Source organism: Pogoniulus pusillus, chromosome 35 (assembly GCF_015220805.1).
Source record: "Pogoniulus pusillus isolate bPogPus1 chromosome 35, bPogPus1.pri, whole genome shotgun sequence".
Classification (NCBI taxonomy): domain Eukaryota; kingdom Metazoa; phylum Chordata; class Aves; order Piciformes; family Lybiidae; genus Pogoniulus; species Pogoniulus pusillus.
Window position 1 is genome coordinate 7,252,575 of NC_087298.1, and position 19,705 is coordinate 7,272,279.

Genomic DNA, 19,705 nt, shown 5'->3' on the forward strand with positions numbered 1-19,705 from the left:
TCTGGTTTTATTGGAGGTTTTTTTGGACAATTTCTTTGCAAGATTCCCAGCAAGTTACAAGCACACCTTAGGTGCAAAGCTTGTCAACCCAGAGGTGATAGCTAATAGTCGAATGGATTCTACACCCAAAGTTCTCTAACAGCAAATTTTAGGAAGGTCTTAGGGAACTCATATTCACAGCAAACAAATTAGAAACACACTGACATGAGTACCAAGCAGACATTAAAAAATGCACTGGTGTTCAGCCAAATGATGGATTCTCAATCTGCACTAGATTACTTTAAGAGCTTCAATTTGGACAATTTGATTCTTTCTTTTTTTTTTCCCCTGGAACATGCTGTTTCCTGACAGAAACGACCTAGGAAGTGGTGACAACGGAGAGCCTGAGCGCTGCTCCGCATAACGCAGCCTTTCACCGCTGAAGCGCAGTCAGTAAGAGCTGGCAGCGCCTGCCTTGGTGCCTGCGGTGACAAACTTCCCATTGCTCCGCATCAGGGACCGCTGTGACACGACGATGAAGCAGGAAGTACCCCGTACGCCCCCTTCCCGGCATCCTGGGGACGGATCCTATACACAGTCGCACATCCTAACAGCTCCTTTGGTCTAAAACACCAACCCCACGCTGCTCACACACGGCCTCCAGCATCTCTTCGCAGCTCTGAAGAAGAACGTTTTCACACCCGGCGGATCGATAGCTTCGGGTTAGATTATCGCTAATCACCGAATCACAGCAGCTGAGCCCGGCCGAGCTCTTAAACGTCGGCGGTGCCAGGAGCGACGAGAGAGCCTCCGAACCAGCGCCGCAGCGAAGCGGCGGGCGCAGATCCCGGGTCCCCCCGCGCCGCCCCCGCCCCAGCCATGAGGTCACGGGCCGCGGGCGGGCCCAGCCGGCCCCACTGCCCGGGGGGCGGCGGGGCCTGGGGGGGCGACGGCCGCCGCTGGTGGATCCCCGGCGCTGGTGGGAGGGGGAAGGCGGCTCCTCCAACCAGAAATGGTCGGCTCGCTGCAGGCTGTTTTTTTTTTCCCCCTACCAGGATGTAAGTCACCACAAAGGAGCTGAAGTTCAAATGAGGCTGCTCTAGCCTCGCGTGAAGCGATGGAATCCAGGCTCTGAGGGAGCGAGGCTGAGCTCTGCCCTCCCCGAGAGTCGCTGGGGCTCTGCCTCCGGAGCAGCAGGGTGCGGATGGGTGGCTCAGCCCGGAGAGCCACGCTGTGAGAAGGCTTGAAGAAGAAAAAGGAAGAAAAAGATAAGAACGACCTTTGTAGTTCACCGAGTTACTTCTCTGTGTAACTCCAGTACAGCACACAGGGCTGTACTGAGTAGGCGCTTCAGGTCACGGAAGAGGTAGGCTTTGGCTAAGTGAGATGTCACAGCTCCTGCGTCCCAGCTCTTCTGAAAGCCTCTGGTGAAAGCACGCTAAGGACTGAAGAAAAGCCAAAGGCCAGCCAAAGGAGAGCAGGTAAGGACGGTCATCACCGATGGGTTGTGTTTAAAGGATTTGCAGAGCCAGCCAGCCGACTACCAGGAGTGAATGCAAGCTTGCCAAAGCGATTACTGCTCTAGAAAAAGCAGCGAGCCTGGCTTTTCAGTCCCACTCCCCCTCCCCCTTTCTTTAATTATTAAATGTAGGTGTAAAGACAGTTGAGATGTTTGATGATGCCAGGCAGTGAAGAGTCCTCCTGCTGTTATTTGCAACAATATGAAAACTTTAATTCTACTTAATTCTGACTGCAACTTTGGGCTTCATACTTCCTCAAATGCACTGAAACAGCATACACCTTTCTTCTAGGTCATACTGATGTCCAGGATAACTTTCCTGAAGGACTACCTGTACTAAAAACTAACAAATCTCTCTTACACTCATGTCTGATCAAGGAGATAGAAAATGTTGCCAGAACTTTTAAGTCTATAAATATTTGAAAGATGCTGTCAAAAATTCATACAATAAAGAACTCAGCATTTATGGACATCTTTGTGTAAGAACTGAATATTTACGATCTGACTACTCTTTTTCATGGGCAAAGCGAGTCACGGTTATTAAAATGTGCATCTGTGTAAGGGCTCTCATGGACAATGTGCAGGCTCACATGTGAGCACACACAGTATGAGCACTTTTTGGTAGTGATTGGATTAAGTGAAAATAAGGTGAGGCCACTGTTAAGGGAAGCAACAACAAAAGCAGTGCTCTCTTTCAATAATTGCATTCCACATCTATGACAGAACTTTAGTAAAGCACGAAGAACAATCCACAAACAACAGGACTTAAATTCTTGGTAATCCAGAAAGAAAATTTATACTTTTAACTAAAAATGCTCTTTTGCAAGAAAAAAAAACCCTCACCATAGTGGAAAAAGGCAAAAGATACATAATCTGCGAGTTTCTTGCAGCTCTTGAGTAGTATTTCAGAACAAAAGTTCTCCAAGAGCTAATTAAGCTACTGTCGTTCTGAAGTGTTGCTTTAGAAATCCATTTCCTTTTAAGAAGGATAAACTAGTGCTTGAATCAAAATTCCCCTACAATTTTAAGTGGACAGAAGAGCTGAGTATAAAAAGCATTATAAAATGTATCTATGGCAATTAATTGCTCTGTCAGTGTGGCACTGCTTACAACGGACTCAAGTAACTACTGGCAAAAGACCAGGAATCATGCCCCTCATAAAGCTAGAGTTTAATTTTTCAGCTTAGTTTTACATCATGTTTTCAGTGCTCAAAGTGCAAGCTATGATGTGTCAGCCCTTCCCATCCCCTATTATATTTACTTTAAAACTTCAAACACAGCTGTAAAGCTTTTCTTAATACATGTGGCATGCATACTGCTGTGCTGTAATTTCACTGTGAATTGCTGTTTCCTTTTACAAAACTGAAAAATAAAACAAAAAAAAAAAATCACTGTGCAGGTTTTTCACTCCAGTAGTCTTCATCTAAACATCAAAAAACCTGTACCAGTGGAAGTTACTCTCCTTAGTAAAGAGCAAAAATTAATAAGCCACATTAAATATGAACGCGTGCCTGAAAAGCTGAGAGGATGGATTAGTGTAGTTCCATGAGAGAGGTGGTTTTGGAGAAGTAAGAACAGAACATGAGCTCTGAGGAAAGGGGCAGGGAATAAGAAAGAAAGCAGCTTCAGAAAATCCATGCTTATCTGTCTTATCACAACGGTGTTGTGAAATACAGATCATATTACTGGCCTGCTGCCTGGAACATGCCAGCTAACTGTAAGTCCCACAAACACAGACTATTCAAAGGACACTGCAGAAGCAAAAACTAACATGTGTTAACGAAAACCAAACCCTCTGATCCTTTTAAAGAAGGATTTTGCATTTTTGACATCCTTTATCCATGTGCCTCTAGAGTCCAATTAAAATGTAGAACTGCACTAATCTAAAAAAACCCCTTTTAATAGCAAAGACAAAGGTATCAAAGACACAGTGAGGATCTGTTGCTAGTTTTTCATGCTTGTTCTTCAGAATGAAGTTACCAAACCTGGGTGAATTCACAGTCAAGTATTTTATCTATAAATGCTGTAATAGCTACCTAACACTGTGCCTTTCTGCCTTCATTCATCTCTCTAAAGTCTTGAGGGAAGCACACAAGGTACAAAAGGTATGTAGGAAAAGCCAGCCCATCAAGCGACTGTGAGCCTCCTCCTACTGAATATGACCAGCACAAGAACTGATTACAAACTCACAGACCTTAATGTTGTGCAAAACGACAGCACAGCAAGCCTAACTCATCCATACATAGCACAGCACTGCTGTTTTTAACTTCTGAGCCAAAACAACCATACAGAAACTACCAGAAAACATCAATGTTGCGCACAAAGTGTGCATCTCCTCCTTCTTAGAGATGTTTTCTCATCTACCTAGGTATTGCTAAAAGGCTGAAGTTAGCAGTTTAATTATGGTGCATTTGATTCTGATATACCTGACAGACTCAGTCTCTAGACTATCAAGCCTTTGACTCACAACTTACAAGGATGGGAAGGAATTGTAAGCATTGGACCATGCCTATCCATTCTTCGGTGTAACTCACATGTTACCAAAACCAACCAACCAAACATAACAAATCCCTCCAAATCCCAGAAAAAAACCACCACCAAACATCACCAACAAAAATCAAACGAGAAGAAAACATGACACATTCATAAAATAGAACTTTATGGAGTTAACCTCCTCAGGGATGTAACACTCTGGGAACCATTTTTAGGGAGGTTGAATGAGAAAAAACCAAAACTGTAGCAGTTTGTTGTAAAAATAACAGCTGTTATCCCAAAGATACAATGACTTAAATGAAGAATTATTTATTTTGACAGCTTACTGAGCATTCCTGCTTAATTTTAAGATGTCAGATAGGAAACCTACTCTTTCATCTTGTTTACAAACATTATCATAACTGAAGCCCAGTAAACTAAAGATGCCTTTAGTCCCTGAGCTTTAACATACAGGACACAAAAAAAATCTAACTTTATATTCATCATATATCAGCTTATGATGTCTGAGCTCCTCAAATAAAATTACTTGGATTTTTCTTCATTTGATTATCTTTGCAATAAATTCAACTACACTGCAACTCAATTAGCTACTGAAGTCCCAGAAAACTCCTCGTGTAACACCTAAGTCTAGCACAGAAAATTGCTTTCTCTGTAAGGCAGTCTCCAAGGGGAGACAGTGTCACGTATCACTTGTACAAAAGCTTCATTGATATAGCTCAGTGCATCACATTTTCACACCTACAGTCCTGTGGCTTAATAACATTTTACTATATATAGAAAAACAAGAGCAGCAGCAAGAAGCAATTCTACTGCTTTTAGCTACTTTTACTTAGTGCCATGGTCTAGTTGACTGGATAGGGCTGGGTGCTAGGTTGGACTGGATGATCTTGGAGGTCTCTTCCAACCTGGTTGATTCTATGATTCTATGATACTGGGTTATGCTCCCTATCTGTAGGAACAAGCCATACCAGTGCAGTGTAAGATACAAAGACTGTATCGTGCTATGAAATTCAGGCAATCATTTCCCACCTTTATCTTAGCTAAGGCTTTCCTTGCAAGATTTACATAGATCATGAGTTTGCTTTTTCATTACTCAAAACTGTGGTAGCAGAGGTGATGCTTCCTTAAATTTCAAAACATTTCCTCTTTCAACTGATTTGTAAGCCAAAATAAAACACAGTAAATCCTCAGCCACTGTCCAGTGGTCTTCCTACAGCCTCAGTTTTTCCTTCATAACACTGAAAAGTTTAGAACAAAGTGCAAGCTCCTGAAGACAAGATTCTCTTCTCTCAATGTCTGAAAGACTCAACATTGCAGTATGACTTTGGATCTAGATGCAAGTGTTGACAACACATACAGGCTTTCATAAACACTTTACTTTCCAGAGAAGTATTAGAAATGTCTATTTATGAAGAAATTCCATCCTCCAAACCAGCCATAGCATTGAAAGGCTACTGTGCACAAACACCCCAAGGACAGGTATTTCATCATATCAGAGACACTTAACCAACCCATTCTGTGGAAATGAGGTCCTCTGAAGCACAGGATTACAACCAGCAAATAATGAAAAACATTGGAATATCCACAATGAAATGTGCATTTTATTATAAGCAGCTTGAAAAATGAAAGGCTGCAGTGCTGACATTGCCAACTTTTAATGCTTCCTCTTAAGGCAAACTGATAAAAAAAGTCAACATTTGCCAAATTAATATTTTTGCATGTAGAAATATTTTGACCTTTGTCAATTCAGGATCACGACAGCAATTAAACTATAGGATGTGAAACATCTGCTTGAATTTAGATGGTAAGATCCTCAAATCTTGTTGAAATGTCACATATGAATTTAAAGATATTCGTAACAGTGAGATACTTGTAATATTTTTACTAACCAGAAGTCCCATATAAACATGACAGAGTACAGGCCAGAAAACTATTTCAAAGCAAAACCAAAGAAAGATTTGATTTACTTATTCCCTTTAACCGACAGGAAAAAACAATCAAATACTGAACCATCTGATAGCCCCTTCAGAAAGTTTATTTCCTCTTTTTCTTTTTTTTCACCAGATCATGGGAACATCCTCAGTTGGGCAAACAATGAATGAGCAAACAAACCAACTAATTATTACCTACTTCCAGTTCTATATACAGATAGCCAAACATTTAGTCTACAAACTGGAATTTTAACCAGCGTGCTTATGCTGGCTGGCAGTAGGAAGAATACTGTGATTACAGCCCACACAACAATGCTGCCAGAAGTTTTTGTATGGATGCAGTTATACTGTTGAAAGACAAATGGAAAAACATTTTTTTCCTGAGTAGTCTATAGTGCCAGGTATGATAAACACACATAACACTGTGTTTAGATGCATCTGCACATGGGCAAGTTTGTCCAAACACAACTGCCATGGAAACTGCTTTCACAAGTTGTGATGGTTTGGGTGTTCCCTGCCCCCCCCCCCCCCTTTAGAAAATCACCCAGACTAGACTCAGCCTGCTCTGGGAATATGAATGAAGCTTATATTTACAGCTGGCACAATATACAAGCAGATAGTTACAGTATATACAGTTATGTACAGAAATATACAAAATAAAATGTAATACAGAAACACAACTCCCTTCTCAGAAACCTGAGTCCCCAGGAGGGGCTCCTAACAGCCTCTTCACTTTCCCCCTACCCCTCTCAACTTTACCCCAGTCCCAAGGAAGAATGGAGGTTCACCCAGAGGGTTAGGAAGCAAAGTGCCTTAGTCCAAAATGGAAGGTGAGGTTAGAGAGATGCAGCTCAGCCAGCAGCCCAAGTGAGAGTGATGCAGAGTGTGTTATCTATGTTTTGACTTACGGTTTTATACATCTCAGTAAGCCTATGAGGGAAGCAGACATCACCATTGTTTTCTTTTCACAGCCTGTAATCTAGTTCTTCTCACCAAAACATTCTAGCCTGCTTCAAACTAGCACACAAGTACACCGCTATGGAATGGGCTGCCTGGCGAGGTGGTGGAGTCGCCGTCCCTGGGGCAGTTCAAGGCAAGGTTGGACGTGGCACTTGGTGCCATGGTCTAGCCTTGGGCTCTGTGGTAAAGGATTGGACTTGATGATCTGTGAGGTCTCTTCCAACCTTGGTGATACTGTGATACTGTAATCTAGAAATCAATTTGCTTCTAACTCCCCTTATTTTTTTCTAATTAGATGTTCTACTTGAGTTGTAATTAAAATTACAGTGTGCTTCTGTCACTCCTTCCACTTCTTGTTTGCTGAAGTTTTTTCAGTGCACATAAGGCTAGCACACAGGTGTTTTGGATTTCCAGTAATAATAAAATCTGTACCAAGCCTGCAGAGAAGCTTTTACATAATGTAGTTCTCTGCAAAGGTGAGTTAGAAGAACCTACAGCTACCTAGGTGGAATTTGGCATTGAGGATGAGTGTAGCCGCAGTGACACAGTTCCTTCCTAGTCCACTGCAGAAGAGCTACTGACAAAAGGAGATAGAGGGCACCTGAGCCTGAGAAACAGGAAGAACCAAGTGATTAGCAAGCAACAGCACTAAGCACAGTTAAGTACATGGAGTATGAGCAACTACTTTGTATAAGTGCAACAGAAAAACTGAAAAGTGGTGTATGCTAGACATTGAGTAAGTAAGATCATCTCCTCCCGTGGCAAGGAATTCTGCTGTTATAAGAATCCGATGTTCTCCTACTCAGAATGAGGAGGAAGAGCTTCAAAAGCATTAAATCCTTCCTTAAAATTGTTTCTCTGGCTTCCCTCCCCATTTTCTCCAGCAAACTTTTTTCTCCCTGAACACATTCTGAATGATGATTTTTTTACTGAACAAGTAGGGACAAGTTAAAACTTGGAGATTGCTTTATAAACAGACTCTGCAAGAAGCAATACATCTGAAGCCAGCATGGTTCTTGTTTACATTGTACAGGAGCATTCTCTTACCAGTGTACTTTTCCTTCCAATGCTTTTTCTTATAAGAGGAACACCTTAGAAAAGGTGACATGTAATCAAGAGCGTGACAGAGACATTTCAGCACGGTCTAATCACACTGATGTCATTCACTGGTGGCTTTCATTTTGCAAACAGTAGCCAAAACCTGGAACGGCCTTCCTAGAGAGGTGCTTTCAAGAGAGGTGCTTTCAAGCCTGTCAGCACTGAAGAGGCGTTTGGACAATGCCCTTAATAACATGCTTAATCTTTTGGTCACCCCTGAATCGCTCAGGCAGTTGGATGAGATGATTACTGAAGGTCTCTTCCAACTGAAACACACTATTTTGTTTTGAAATGTGTTAAAGATGATGAACTCTGCTATGTATTTCTTCAATAGAAAAGAATGAGCCCCTCAACTAAATTTATGAGGTACTGTAACAAAGACACAAGTGAATTCTGAGGAAATTAGTTTCTTTTCAGTGGCCACAATAATTAGAGTTTCAGGGGGCGGGGGGGAGAAGATATTTCAAGTGAAAGAGCCAAATAAAACTCATTTTACACCTACATGCAAGAGACATTTGCAAAAACAGTCCATCTGTACAGAAATATGAAGCTTGGAAAACTGCCAGGGTTTCCAAGTGTGACCTGCTGTGCAAATGCTGATTATGCAAGTTAAAGCTGTCTGGGGTGAATTTATGTTCCCTGTTTTCCAGGGCTCCAAATAACATTCCTAAACTTTCAGAAACCATGTCAAACTCCAAACTTTTATCTGACAAGTTTTCAAGACGCTCAAGTTCTGTAAGGCACAGTTCCATACTGTTTGCAAAACAACAATTGAGTTCATTCCAAGTAAGAAAACGAGGCAAAAATGTGTATCACAAAACCTTTAAGAAGGCTCAAGTCCTGATCACTTCAGTTTGAATCATTTATGGAAACTTACATGGTTTATTTCAGAACAAGAAAAAAAGTGAATGACTGACAACCATATCTCATGAGTAATCATTTCAGCATGCAAATCCATCGTCCTCTTGACACACTTAAACCAAAACACTTTAAAGTCAGCCGCTGCCTGTATAGCACAACAGTTTGGAGTAGATGGGACCTCACCTTCACCTTGCAAAGCAAGGCTGATTTCAACATTAAATCAGGCTGCTCCAGACCCTTGCCTAAATCAACACTGTAGACATTTACAAGAGTAGAGATTCCACCACCTCTCTGGGTGACTGCTTCAATCCTTGGTCACTTCTATTTAGCCTGTAACCATTGACTTTTATAAAATCACTGTGTACTTAAAAAATAATCCATCTTCTCTATGCACGCTCATTAAGTAACTGAAGGCAGCAGCAAGATGCCTCCTTCACTTTCTCCTCTGGAGGCTAAACAAACCTAGCTCTTTTCGCTTCTTCTCACGTATCATGTCCACCAGCCTCTAGCTGTCCACGGTTGTGCCCAGCTGGCCTCATTCCAGTTTCTGACAGCTGTTCCTATCATCATGTCATATCATTTAAAAGATGACCAAGCAGTAAGGTGACTAAATGGTTATTCCATGTGAAATGGTTTCCAAGCAAAGACAAATACGATAACATCATCTTGACTTTAAAAAGCATCAAGCAGGCCTTGCACACTGACAAAGCTCCATGCTGCCTCAAATTTCTATCTGGAGTATGAATCTGATCTGAGAACTAAGTGTAATTTCACAGATTCACAGAATGATTTAGGTTGAAAGACACTCTGAAGATCATCTAGTTCCAACCTCTCTGCCACAAATAGGGACACTTTCCCCTAGACCAGGTTGTTCAAGGTCTCCTCAAGCCTGGCACCCACCAAGAAGGGGCATCCACCATCTCCCTGAGCAGCCTGTTTCAGTGTTTCACCACCCTCACTGTGAACAATTTTTCCCCTATCTGCAGTCTAAATTTGCAGATCGAAGTGCAAAGCTGTTTCTCCTCATCCTATCACTGTTTCATCAGAAGGGTCCTGTTGCAGTATGTCAGTAAACACTACTGCCTAATTTTAATAGCTGGGGGTTATCTTTGTCTACCCCTGTCAAGAAGAAACCATGAAGTGAAATGACCAGGATGAGTGTAGAGACAATGTCTCCAGTGACAGTCACAAAAAATATTTCAGTTGTAAATTCCACTAGTCTGGAAAAAAAAAACAACAGATTTTACACTGCCTATATTTGGGCAGTAGAATTTTGAATTTATATCTCCTAAGGACTTGTGTTGGGTAACTTTTTTCTTTTCTTATTTTTTAAACTATGAGGTTCAATACTGCTGACTAAAGTACCACTGCACCTAAGCTGTATCTCCTGCAATCTATGTGCAGTTAGAAAACACTGCAAATGAGCTGTTTAATATTGTTAGAACTTTTAACAGCACATATTAGCTTACACTCTGTCTGCACTTAAAGGTTGTATTTGTTAACTGTAAGAAATGAAAACATAACTCACATTTAAATGAAAACACTAATCTTGGAAACTTTTGTGGTACTTGCCTGGAAGAGCAGACTCTTCAAATCTTTAGTACTTGGTTCCTTGTGGCTCTTGGCAGGCTTTGGATAACCTAGCAACTAGTAACTACAGATCTGGCCACAGAATGGTAGAATGATGTCCCCTTTAGCCAACATAAATTCGGGTTGCATATCTTCTGTACCCAGCCATACTAATTACTATGTGGCATTCTCTAAGCTTTAGAACAGATTATCAGTTGTAAATTTGCACTGATTTCCTATTTCTTACTGGTTGTTGAATTAATTTTAAAACAGGCTTTCAGAAGTTCCTTGCAGAAGAATATTTGAGCAGAAGTAGAGGATCATGACGACAAGAAGATTCATCTGTCTAATGCTAATATCTGTTGTGGGAGCTACTGCAAGTGAAGCTCAAGAATTTGAAGGCATCGATGAGGAAAGAGAACAGGAATTCATTTACATGAACAGATACAAGCGGTCCAGTGAGACACAGGACAAGTGCACTTACACCTTTATTGTACCTCAGCAGAGAGTGACAGGTGCCATTTGTGTAAACTCTAAGGAGCCCGAAGTTCTACTTGAAAACAGGGTAAACAAACAAGAGTTACAGTTACTTAACAATGAACTTCTTAAACAAAAGAGACAAATAGAAACTCTCCAGCAGCTGGTGGAGGTGGATGGTGGGATTGTGAATGAGGTGAAACTCTTAAGAAAAGAGAGCAGAAACATGAATTCTCGTGTCACACAACTCTACATGCAGCTACTGCATGAAATCATCCGCAAACGTGACAACGCCTTAGAACTTTCTCAACTCGAGAATAAGATTTTGAACCAGACTGCAGATATGTTGCAGCTGGCAAACAAATACAAAGACTTAGAGCACAAGTACCAACATCTGATGACAATTGCCAATAATCAGTCAATAATAATTGCCCAACTGGAAGAACACTGTCAAAGAATGCCATCCATAAAGCCACTGCCACAAACTCCACAGCCACCAAACAAAGTGTACCAGCCTCCTACTTACAACCGCATCATTAACCAGATATCGACTAATGAGATTCAGAGTGATCAGAACTTAAAGGTTCTGCCACCAACCTTACCAACCATGCCTGCAGTGACTAGCATTCCAACTTCAACTGACAAACCATCTGGTAAGTAGTATCATAGAATTGAGCAGGTTGGAAGAGATCTCCAAGATCATCCAGTCCAACCTATCACCCAACCCTATCCAATCAACTAGACCATGGCACTAAGTGTCTCATCCAGTCTTTCTTGAACACCTCCCGGGATGGTGATGACTCCACCTCCCTGGACAAGTGCCATAATGATTGCAAGAGATATGTCTTCCCCCCAGAAATAAAAGTGTAAAGTGTGTAGAAATACAAGATAAAAAGGTAGAGATGCAAAGATATTAGAACAGGAGGAATAAATGAAACTCTAAGTCCTTGAAAATTAATAAACATTTAAGTGAGTATTTAACTGAAAAAAAAGGAATTCAATACTGGAGATTGTCATGGTAGGCCTGATGGGCCAGAAATAGGCTTACACATATCCTGGCTTGCCCAGGCATGGTTTTTCTGTTCTTCCTCCTGTTACGGAGAGAAGCAACTGCAGGCAAGAAGACAGAAGAACCTGGAGTCATTATGTCTATGAACTCTGGTCTGCCCAGATTTGTCTTGGTCCTGCAGTAAACGAGGCACAGATGCTTAGCTTGTGCCTGCCTTCATTGGTTTATGCTAACATGCAGTGGGCAGCATTTTAGTTGTAACATCATAAATAGAACATTTATTTAGCAAAATTAATGCAAATTAATTATTTTGAATTAATTGAGAATTCCTAGATCTGATGTTGTCTGTGTCCCTGTCTTGTGTGTTTTTAATGTACATGTTTGTAGTACAAGCACAGGAAAAAAAAAGGCAAATAAATGGTGAATGTTTAGCCTCTTCAGGCAGACTGGCCCCACAGATTTTTCCCATTGATATTACATGTATGAGAGAGCAAGATTTTTCTGCAACTCCTTTAATTAAGAGGCAGTCATCTAAATTTCATTTAACTGCACCCAAGAGGGAACTGCTCTACTTCATGTCTGAAGGCGTTTGAGACTTTGTGTACACTTTAATGAAGTTATTCCATGTGATTTTTTTTGTGCCTGTGTAACTCAAAAAGGAATATACATCTGCTCCCCAACTCACGTGGGACCTCTGTGCCCTAAAACAGGAGCAAAGGGAAGCAAGTGGTGGAGTAGTAAGGGGTATTATACAGCCCTCATAAGAGCTCTAGAAGTTCTGCCATGAGCAAGGTAAGAGGCATCTGAAATTAGAATAAAGATCAGTTGATCTGATACAAAAATATCAGGTAAAGAATCCAGTTTCACCTGTGGCCTCACACATTTCAAACCAGTAGTCAAGTACTGTGTCCTAGGTAAGAGAAATCTGTTCAGCATTGAGTGTGTAACAGGCACTTCAGAAAGAACCCACAGACATCTAAACCCAAAACCTGTAACAGTGAGGCACATGGAACTGTACTCAGAACATATTACACAGCTATTTGTGACATTCCAAATGACATCAAACTCCGTAGAGCTGTCAAATTATGCAACTTCCACATGAAAAAGGAACCAACTTATTTCTCTGTGGAAATAGCCATAATGAAAGAAACTTGAGCAGGTGTTAAAGTACAGTCTCCAAAACACTGCCACAAAACAGTTATTTGACAATATTGTCAGAGATAAACTCACCAAAGCTTACACTGTGGCAAGCAGAACCTCAGCCAAAAAAAGTGATGATTCTAATGTTCTATATAAAACTAACCAAGAGGAATTAGGTCTGTTCCTTTGAAGCAATATACTACAGAATGGCCTCTTCAATAACTACATTTTGACTTTGATCTCAACCTTAGCAGAGGATTTCTCTACTTCTCTGTAGGTGATGTAACTTTCAAGCATTCTTTGAAAACCTTTCTCATTCCTGTTACACTCTCCTGAAACCTCATTAACGGGTCCAGTTTCCTTGTGCTGATAAAATTCCTGCTCTCTGTTTTCCCTTTTTTTAAAGAAAAGAAAGTTGTGGCCTCCATTATTTCACCATCAAGATCACCAGCACTGCTTCCCAGTTCCCATTTTCAATCAGCTCTTCACTACTTTACTAGGTTCAAATGCAATACATCCCATGGGTTTTTGCTTTCTCTGTTTTAGTTATCTGTGAAAAAAAATCTATCCTAGTGCATTTTGAAACCTGGCTGTGTATTTTTTATCTCCTATATTCTTCTCCCAACAGAGTTGGAAGTTGATAACACACTGGAACAGGTAGGCAATAAGTATCAAAAACCCCCCCACAAACCCAGCACTTAAGTTAATTATGCATACAGATCATGCAGAAAGACTGAAGTTACTTCACTGCTTTAAAACAGATTTTGTATTTCCCATTCATTTGTATTACTGACTTTAAATGAATTAAAAGCTATGTAGATCCAGGGTTCCTTATGCAAGAACTTGAAATACCACATTTCATTTCCCTCAAGTATGCAGTGTGAAAACATCAGTGCAAAGCAGTATTGGGTGAATTTCTACGTAGAGCAATTACATGGACCTCTTGGAGTGGAGCTAGAGGAGACCAAGACAATGATGAGAGGGTTGGAAACCCTCCAATTTGAGGCCAGGCTGCGAGAGTTGGACTTGTTCAGCCTGGAGGACAGGACACTCCAGGGAGACCTTCTTCTGGCCTTTCTGTACTTAAAGGGGCCAGTGAGAAAGACAGGGACAGACTTTTTAGCAGGGCCTGTTGTGACAGGATGAGGGGTGATGGTTTTAAACTACAAGAGGGAGCTTTAGACTAGATAGAAGGAAAAAAGGTTTTACTGTCAGGGTGGTGAGACCTTGGCCCAGATTGCTCAGAGCAGTAGATGTCCAAACCCTGGAACCATTGCAGGTCAAGTGAGATGAGGCTCTGTGCAACCTAAGTATTTCCAGAAATCACTGAATAGGGTTCTTACTAAAGGTATTTTATTTCAACTGCTGCAAAGTACTAAGAAACAGCCTCACATAAATAAACCATAAAAATCCCTTAAGTATTTTTCTCCTGAGGCAGACAACCATGATGTCTTACAGAGAGCTGTACTGGGGCCAATCATCTTCAGTATTTTCCTTTATTTCTGATGCCAGATGACAAATCTCCAATTACATACAGATACAATTTTGGAAAATTAGTATACTAACTGATATATATATATTGCTATGTATTTGTTTTTATGAGAACAATATCAGAGATCTGTGGCTGACTATTTTAGGAGTTTCTTCAGTAATGGCTTTGGGCTGACACACTCCTTTTTTGGTTTTAGTAAGTTCCACTATGTCTGTAGAAATTGTGATAAAACAGAACAATTTAAATTATCAGCATTCATTACATTTGTCTTCTCCCAATTCCACACAAATGTGTCATAGAATACTACATCTACATCTAAACTGCCAAGCGTCTGGAGAGACAGCCACAAGATAAATGGTGACGGGGCTTAGAAGCAGCACTTGAACTGTCTGTGAATACCAGTAAGGGAGTAAGAATAACAAAGTAAAAATCTTGGATTGCTTCTTGGTACACTGACTCTTTGATTAACTGGTTGAGAAGACAAAAAAAAAATCCCACCCTCCAGACACTGAGTCTGTTTCTATAAACCTAATTTATTGCTAACTCCATTGAGCTCAAGAGAAACTCTACCATTACCAGTACTGGACAGTGAAGAAGAGTAGAACTGAAACAATTTAAAGAGACTCTCTTGATAGTAACAGATGAGGATTCCTGTTGTCTTCATTTCTGTTTATGCAGCAAAGCAACTACAGGGGGATCTATCTAAATTTCTAACTCCTAAAGATGGAATCTAGTACCTTCCCACTGGAGAAATGTCTTTAAAAATCATAAATGTGAGGTACTTTCAAAAGGCCTAAGGTCCTTATGGGCTCTATTAAACACAAGGGGAGTAAAAAAGGCATCTCCTGGAAACAGAATAAACATTATCTGTAATTTTTTGTGAATTACAAGTATTTTAGTCTTCTCATGCATCTGAAATTTCACTTACTATGTAAGTGAGCAATCCACATTACAAATCTTAATTTCTGTTTGTTTGTTATCACTAAAGTGACAACAGTAATGCCTGAGTCCTTAATTCAAGTTGCCACTTCCATTGTTACTATCTGTGCCACTGACTTTTTAGGGGATCTAAAAAGCTGGATGTCTCAAAGTCAAGTTCACCATTTTTTTTCCCCAAAGGAAATTATTAATATTCCTCTCTGGAGTCATTCACAGTTAGCTTCTTTGATGATACAAACAGTAAGTGCAGCTCCTCTAAAAAAAACAAACCCAAACAATCTACCTTTCTCAGTAGTTCGTTGTGAAATATTCCAGAAATGAAGTTACAACAAGTTAATGTTTGAAAACACTTAGCAGACACTGCACTTTCAGCAAGAGGAAGACCAAACACTGCTCAGAAGCAAACCTACTGTCAAAAACTACCAATTCACATCTCACCTGCATTAAAGATATGTTCAGCTGCATTTTGATGCAGAGTCCTTCTGTTTTGACACAGGGCCCTGGAGAGACTGTCTACAAGCATTAGAAGATGGCCACGACACCAGTTCCATCTATCTCGTAAAACCAGAAAACACAAACCAGCTTATGCAGGTCTGGTGTGACCAACGGCACGACCCTGGCGGCTGGACAGTCATTCAGAGACGGCTGGATGGGTCTGTCAACTTTTTCAGAAACTGGGAGACATACAAGGTCAGGACAAGTGAGCAGTTTAACATTTCCTATTCTCTAAGAGTTATTGCTAAAGCTCGTTTAGAGTCTGGCTAACAGCTTGAGATGGAATTTGTGTGTTCATCCTTCTAGAATATGAAGTCTCTATCAAATAAAACTATGGTTTTCTTAATACCCTCAGATTTACCACCTAGAGAGACACACAGTATTAACATGCTGCTCTTGCTTCCTTTACAGCAAGGATTTGGTAATATAGATGGAGAGTATTGGCTCGGATTAGAAAATATTTATTTGTTAACAAATCAAGGCAACTACAAACTGCTTATAACAATGGAAGACTGGTCAGGTCGAAAAGTGTTTGCTGAGTATGCCAGCTTTAGACTGGAACCAGAAAGTGAATATTACAAGTTGAGACTGGGCCGCTACAACGGCAACGCAGGAGATTCATTCACTTGGCACAATGGCAAACAGTTCACCACGCTGGACCGGGACCACGACGTCTACACAGGTACAAGGCCCCTTGCTTTTTCAGTCATTCCCCTTCCCCTGTCCATCTGTCCCTCCCCTCTTTTCTGTTACCTTTTTTAACAAGAAAAAGTACTTAGGATAATACACACAAATTACAGTTTTAGAGACACAATTTGGTAACATAGGAAAGCCTCATTCCTGGAGATGTTTGAGATCAGACTTGATGTGGCCCTGAGCAGCTTGATTTAGTTGGAAGTGTGCTTGCTAACAAAGGGGACTTGGACAAAATGATCTTTGAAGGTCCTTTCCAACTCAATGCAATCCATGAAACAAATGGATGTGTCTACCCTTTTGTGTTCCAACAATGAAACAAAAATTGCGATCTAATTATTTATTATTTACGTTAAAAGAGTAAAATACGCTGGGGATTGTTATTTGAGATAGTAATGCAAACAAGTTTTCCAGCAAGGGAGAGTAACACTAACTTGTCCATCTGTACAACCTAACTGCAGAGCTGGTTCCTAAAGGATATCACATCCACCTCTACCATATGGTATATCTACATGTTCAATACACAGGTTAAAAAACCACTTGTACAAATGGGTTTGTGCCCAGCTTGCTTGCTGCAAGATACTTCATTTACTCCAAAGACTGAACCAGAGCTTTCTTTTACAGGTAACTGTGCTCATTACCAGAAGGGAGGATGGTGGTACAATGCCTGTGCTCACTCAAATCTCAATGGAGTTTGGTATCGTGGAGGCCACTACCGCAGTCGCTATCAGGACGGTGTTTACTGGGCTGAATTCCGGGGGGGATCATATTCACTAAAGAAAGTAGTTATGATGATAAGACCTAACCCAAACACATTCCACTGAAATATCTCCTCTCTTGGATTTCTTTTCTTGTACTGAAACCCACGCAAAGCTAGGATGTTATTACCTGGAATTATCTTTTCAGAAACAAAGAATGTAAGATATTGTACATTTATTGCTAAGATGTGAGGGCTTGTATATTGTATAGACAAGAATCACCCTAGGAAAAAAAAGCTGAATTAAAAAAAGGAACCGAAATGAAAATATTCAGAACACTTCTTGGTACTAAAAGTAGTGACATTAAGCCTTTTAGAACTGGCGGTTTAGATGGATTGTAGATAAACTTTCTGGTTTTTATGCCCTGTAAATTAAGTTTGGATGGTAAAAATACTGCCACAGCATTTAAATATTTTTGTATGTTATATTATGTATAAATATTCTCAAATACAGGAAATATTACAAACTGTACAGCAAGAGGTTTTCTATTATTATTATTAGCAATGAACTGACACAGGAGATCATATCCTTTGAGCTGTGTAGCTGGTATATGTACATTAGTGTGATTATTCTGATTTAATGGTAATTGCCATAAATAAAGTTAGCACTAAAGTATTTGGTTTTGAGAGCAGATACTCAGATCATTACTGTTGTGAAAAATGCAGTCTTCCCCCTTCACACTCTGAGCATTTTAATAACCTGCTCCTCTAAGAACTCACATCTGATTCTAGTATTTTTTGATTAAAAGCACTAATTCATTTTCTTACCCAAATGAAGTAGCTACCTGTATATGGAAAGTAAAACAGATTTACAAAAGATGTAAGGTGCTGTATAACCACCATGCTGTACTACACAACACCTGCCACAGTGTTTTGTACATTACTTCAGTCATTACCTGCTGCATAGCCTCTGTAATCAAAAATGGCTGGATATAAATTAAAGGGATTATCCAACTTTGCAGGCAAATGATGGATACCAATATATAAGCTATTTAATATCCTTAACCAGTAGATGAAAGTTATAGAAAAGGAAGTTACCTGTAGCCAAAAGAAGTTATATTTACCATATTTCACAATTGTATGATACTACTGTCAAATTATCAAATAGATTTACTCATCTATATTTAGAGGTCAGTCACAATTTAGGAAACACAGACTGGGATTATTCTAATACTCTTCTAAAGTAGGTTCCTAGAACAGATTGTTACAAACACCCATTTCAAAACAGCAACTACTATGAAAAGTAGAAGTTAAAGAATGCATACAAGAGGGGAGAGCAAAAAGCCTTTACAAGTTCAATATATTGTTCAGTAAGCCTGCAAGACATTTACTGTTTGTGTGTGCTTGCACACCTTTTCCCTTATTACCTCATCACTTCTTTACCACAGTATGATGTGCATTAAACTAATGTGATGTAGCATGTGTTGTATATAAGTAAAAGTAGGGTTTTTAATATATTAGATTACCCCTGTAATATTGTAATCCTTTAATAAAGCAATGTTATTTTGACATGTTAAGACTTCATCCTCTTTTAGTTCAGATTATTCAAATAATCATTAATTTCACATCACTTTGCCTCATGACTTAAATCAGTTCCGATATACAGCTCTTATTAATAGGTGTGAAGTGTATAAGAATTGCACCATCAAAAGCAAAGCAAATTTCAGCTGAGAAAAATAGTAGATTTCCACACATCCCAAGGAGGAAGAACTTTCTGTAAGTCCTGGATTTTCAAACAGAATTCAAGCTTTATCTTCCACTGGTTTATCTACTGGTACTGGCCTCTGAAAACAACTACATTTTAGGCAATATTAAATACATCTACTGGTTGTAGATTCTGGCAGTGCTCTAGCAATCAGGATTGCAGCATTAAGGCAGTGAAATTCCTGTTGGTATCTACTGATAATGACTACTTTTGACAGAATAAAACTCACACAGTAGACTGATGTCTTAACTGCACAACATAAATAGAAAACAAGTTACATTTAAAACATTATTAGAATGCTCATAGCAGCACTACAGGTGATACTGAGGTACAACAACAAAGGCAGGTACCTGAGAAATCTCATCCATGCAGAACACAGGATCTCTATCAGTACACAAATTCATTGAGTATAATCAGAAAAAACAGAATCTTGTTTCCCCTCAAACTTCTTGCTAAAGATGCTCTCCAGACTTATGCACTGCTCATTACAGATGCAAAGAGCAAGGTATATTGAATGCATATCTAATGAGAACACTCTACAGGGAAGGAACATGATTCTACTTTCAGTGATCACTGAAAAAAACAGCT

At 40.0% G+C, this 19,705-nt stretch overlaps 2 protein-coding genes across 12 annotated transcripts in view; one reads left to right on the plus strand and one right to left on the minus strand.

The window, feature by feature from the left end:
• RALGPS1 (Ral GEF with PH domain and SH3 binding motif 1) overlaps positions 1-19,705 on the minus strand; it is a 95,959-nt gene that overhangs the window by 49,295 nt on the left and 26,959 nt on the right. The gene's annotated exons all lie outside the window — the stretch shown is intronic.
• Positions 374-18,921, plus strand: ANGPTL2 (angiopoietin like 2). Of its 2 annotated transcripts, XM_064171347.1 has the most exons (6): positions 374-701; positions 1,035-1,460; positions 10,684-11,540; positions 15,964-16,157; positions 16,374-16,644; positions 17,280-18,921. In XM_064171347.1, the coding sequence occupies exons 3-6, from the start codon at positions 10,733-10,735 to the stop codon at positions 17,477-17,479; spliced, it is 1,473 nt and encodes a 490-aa protein (XP_064027417.1). In that variant the 5' UTR covers positions 374-701; positions 1,035-1,460; positions 10,684-10,732; the 3' UTR covers positions 17,480-18,921. The 2 variants fall into 2 exon arrangements, with proteins under 2 accessions (XP_064027417.1, XP_064027416.1); XM_064171346.1 differs by lacking the exon at positions 374-701 and having other exon boundaries at positions 875-1,460.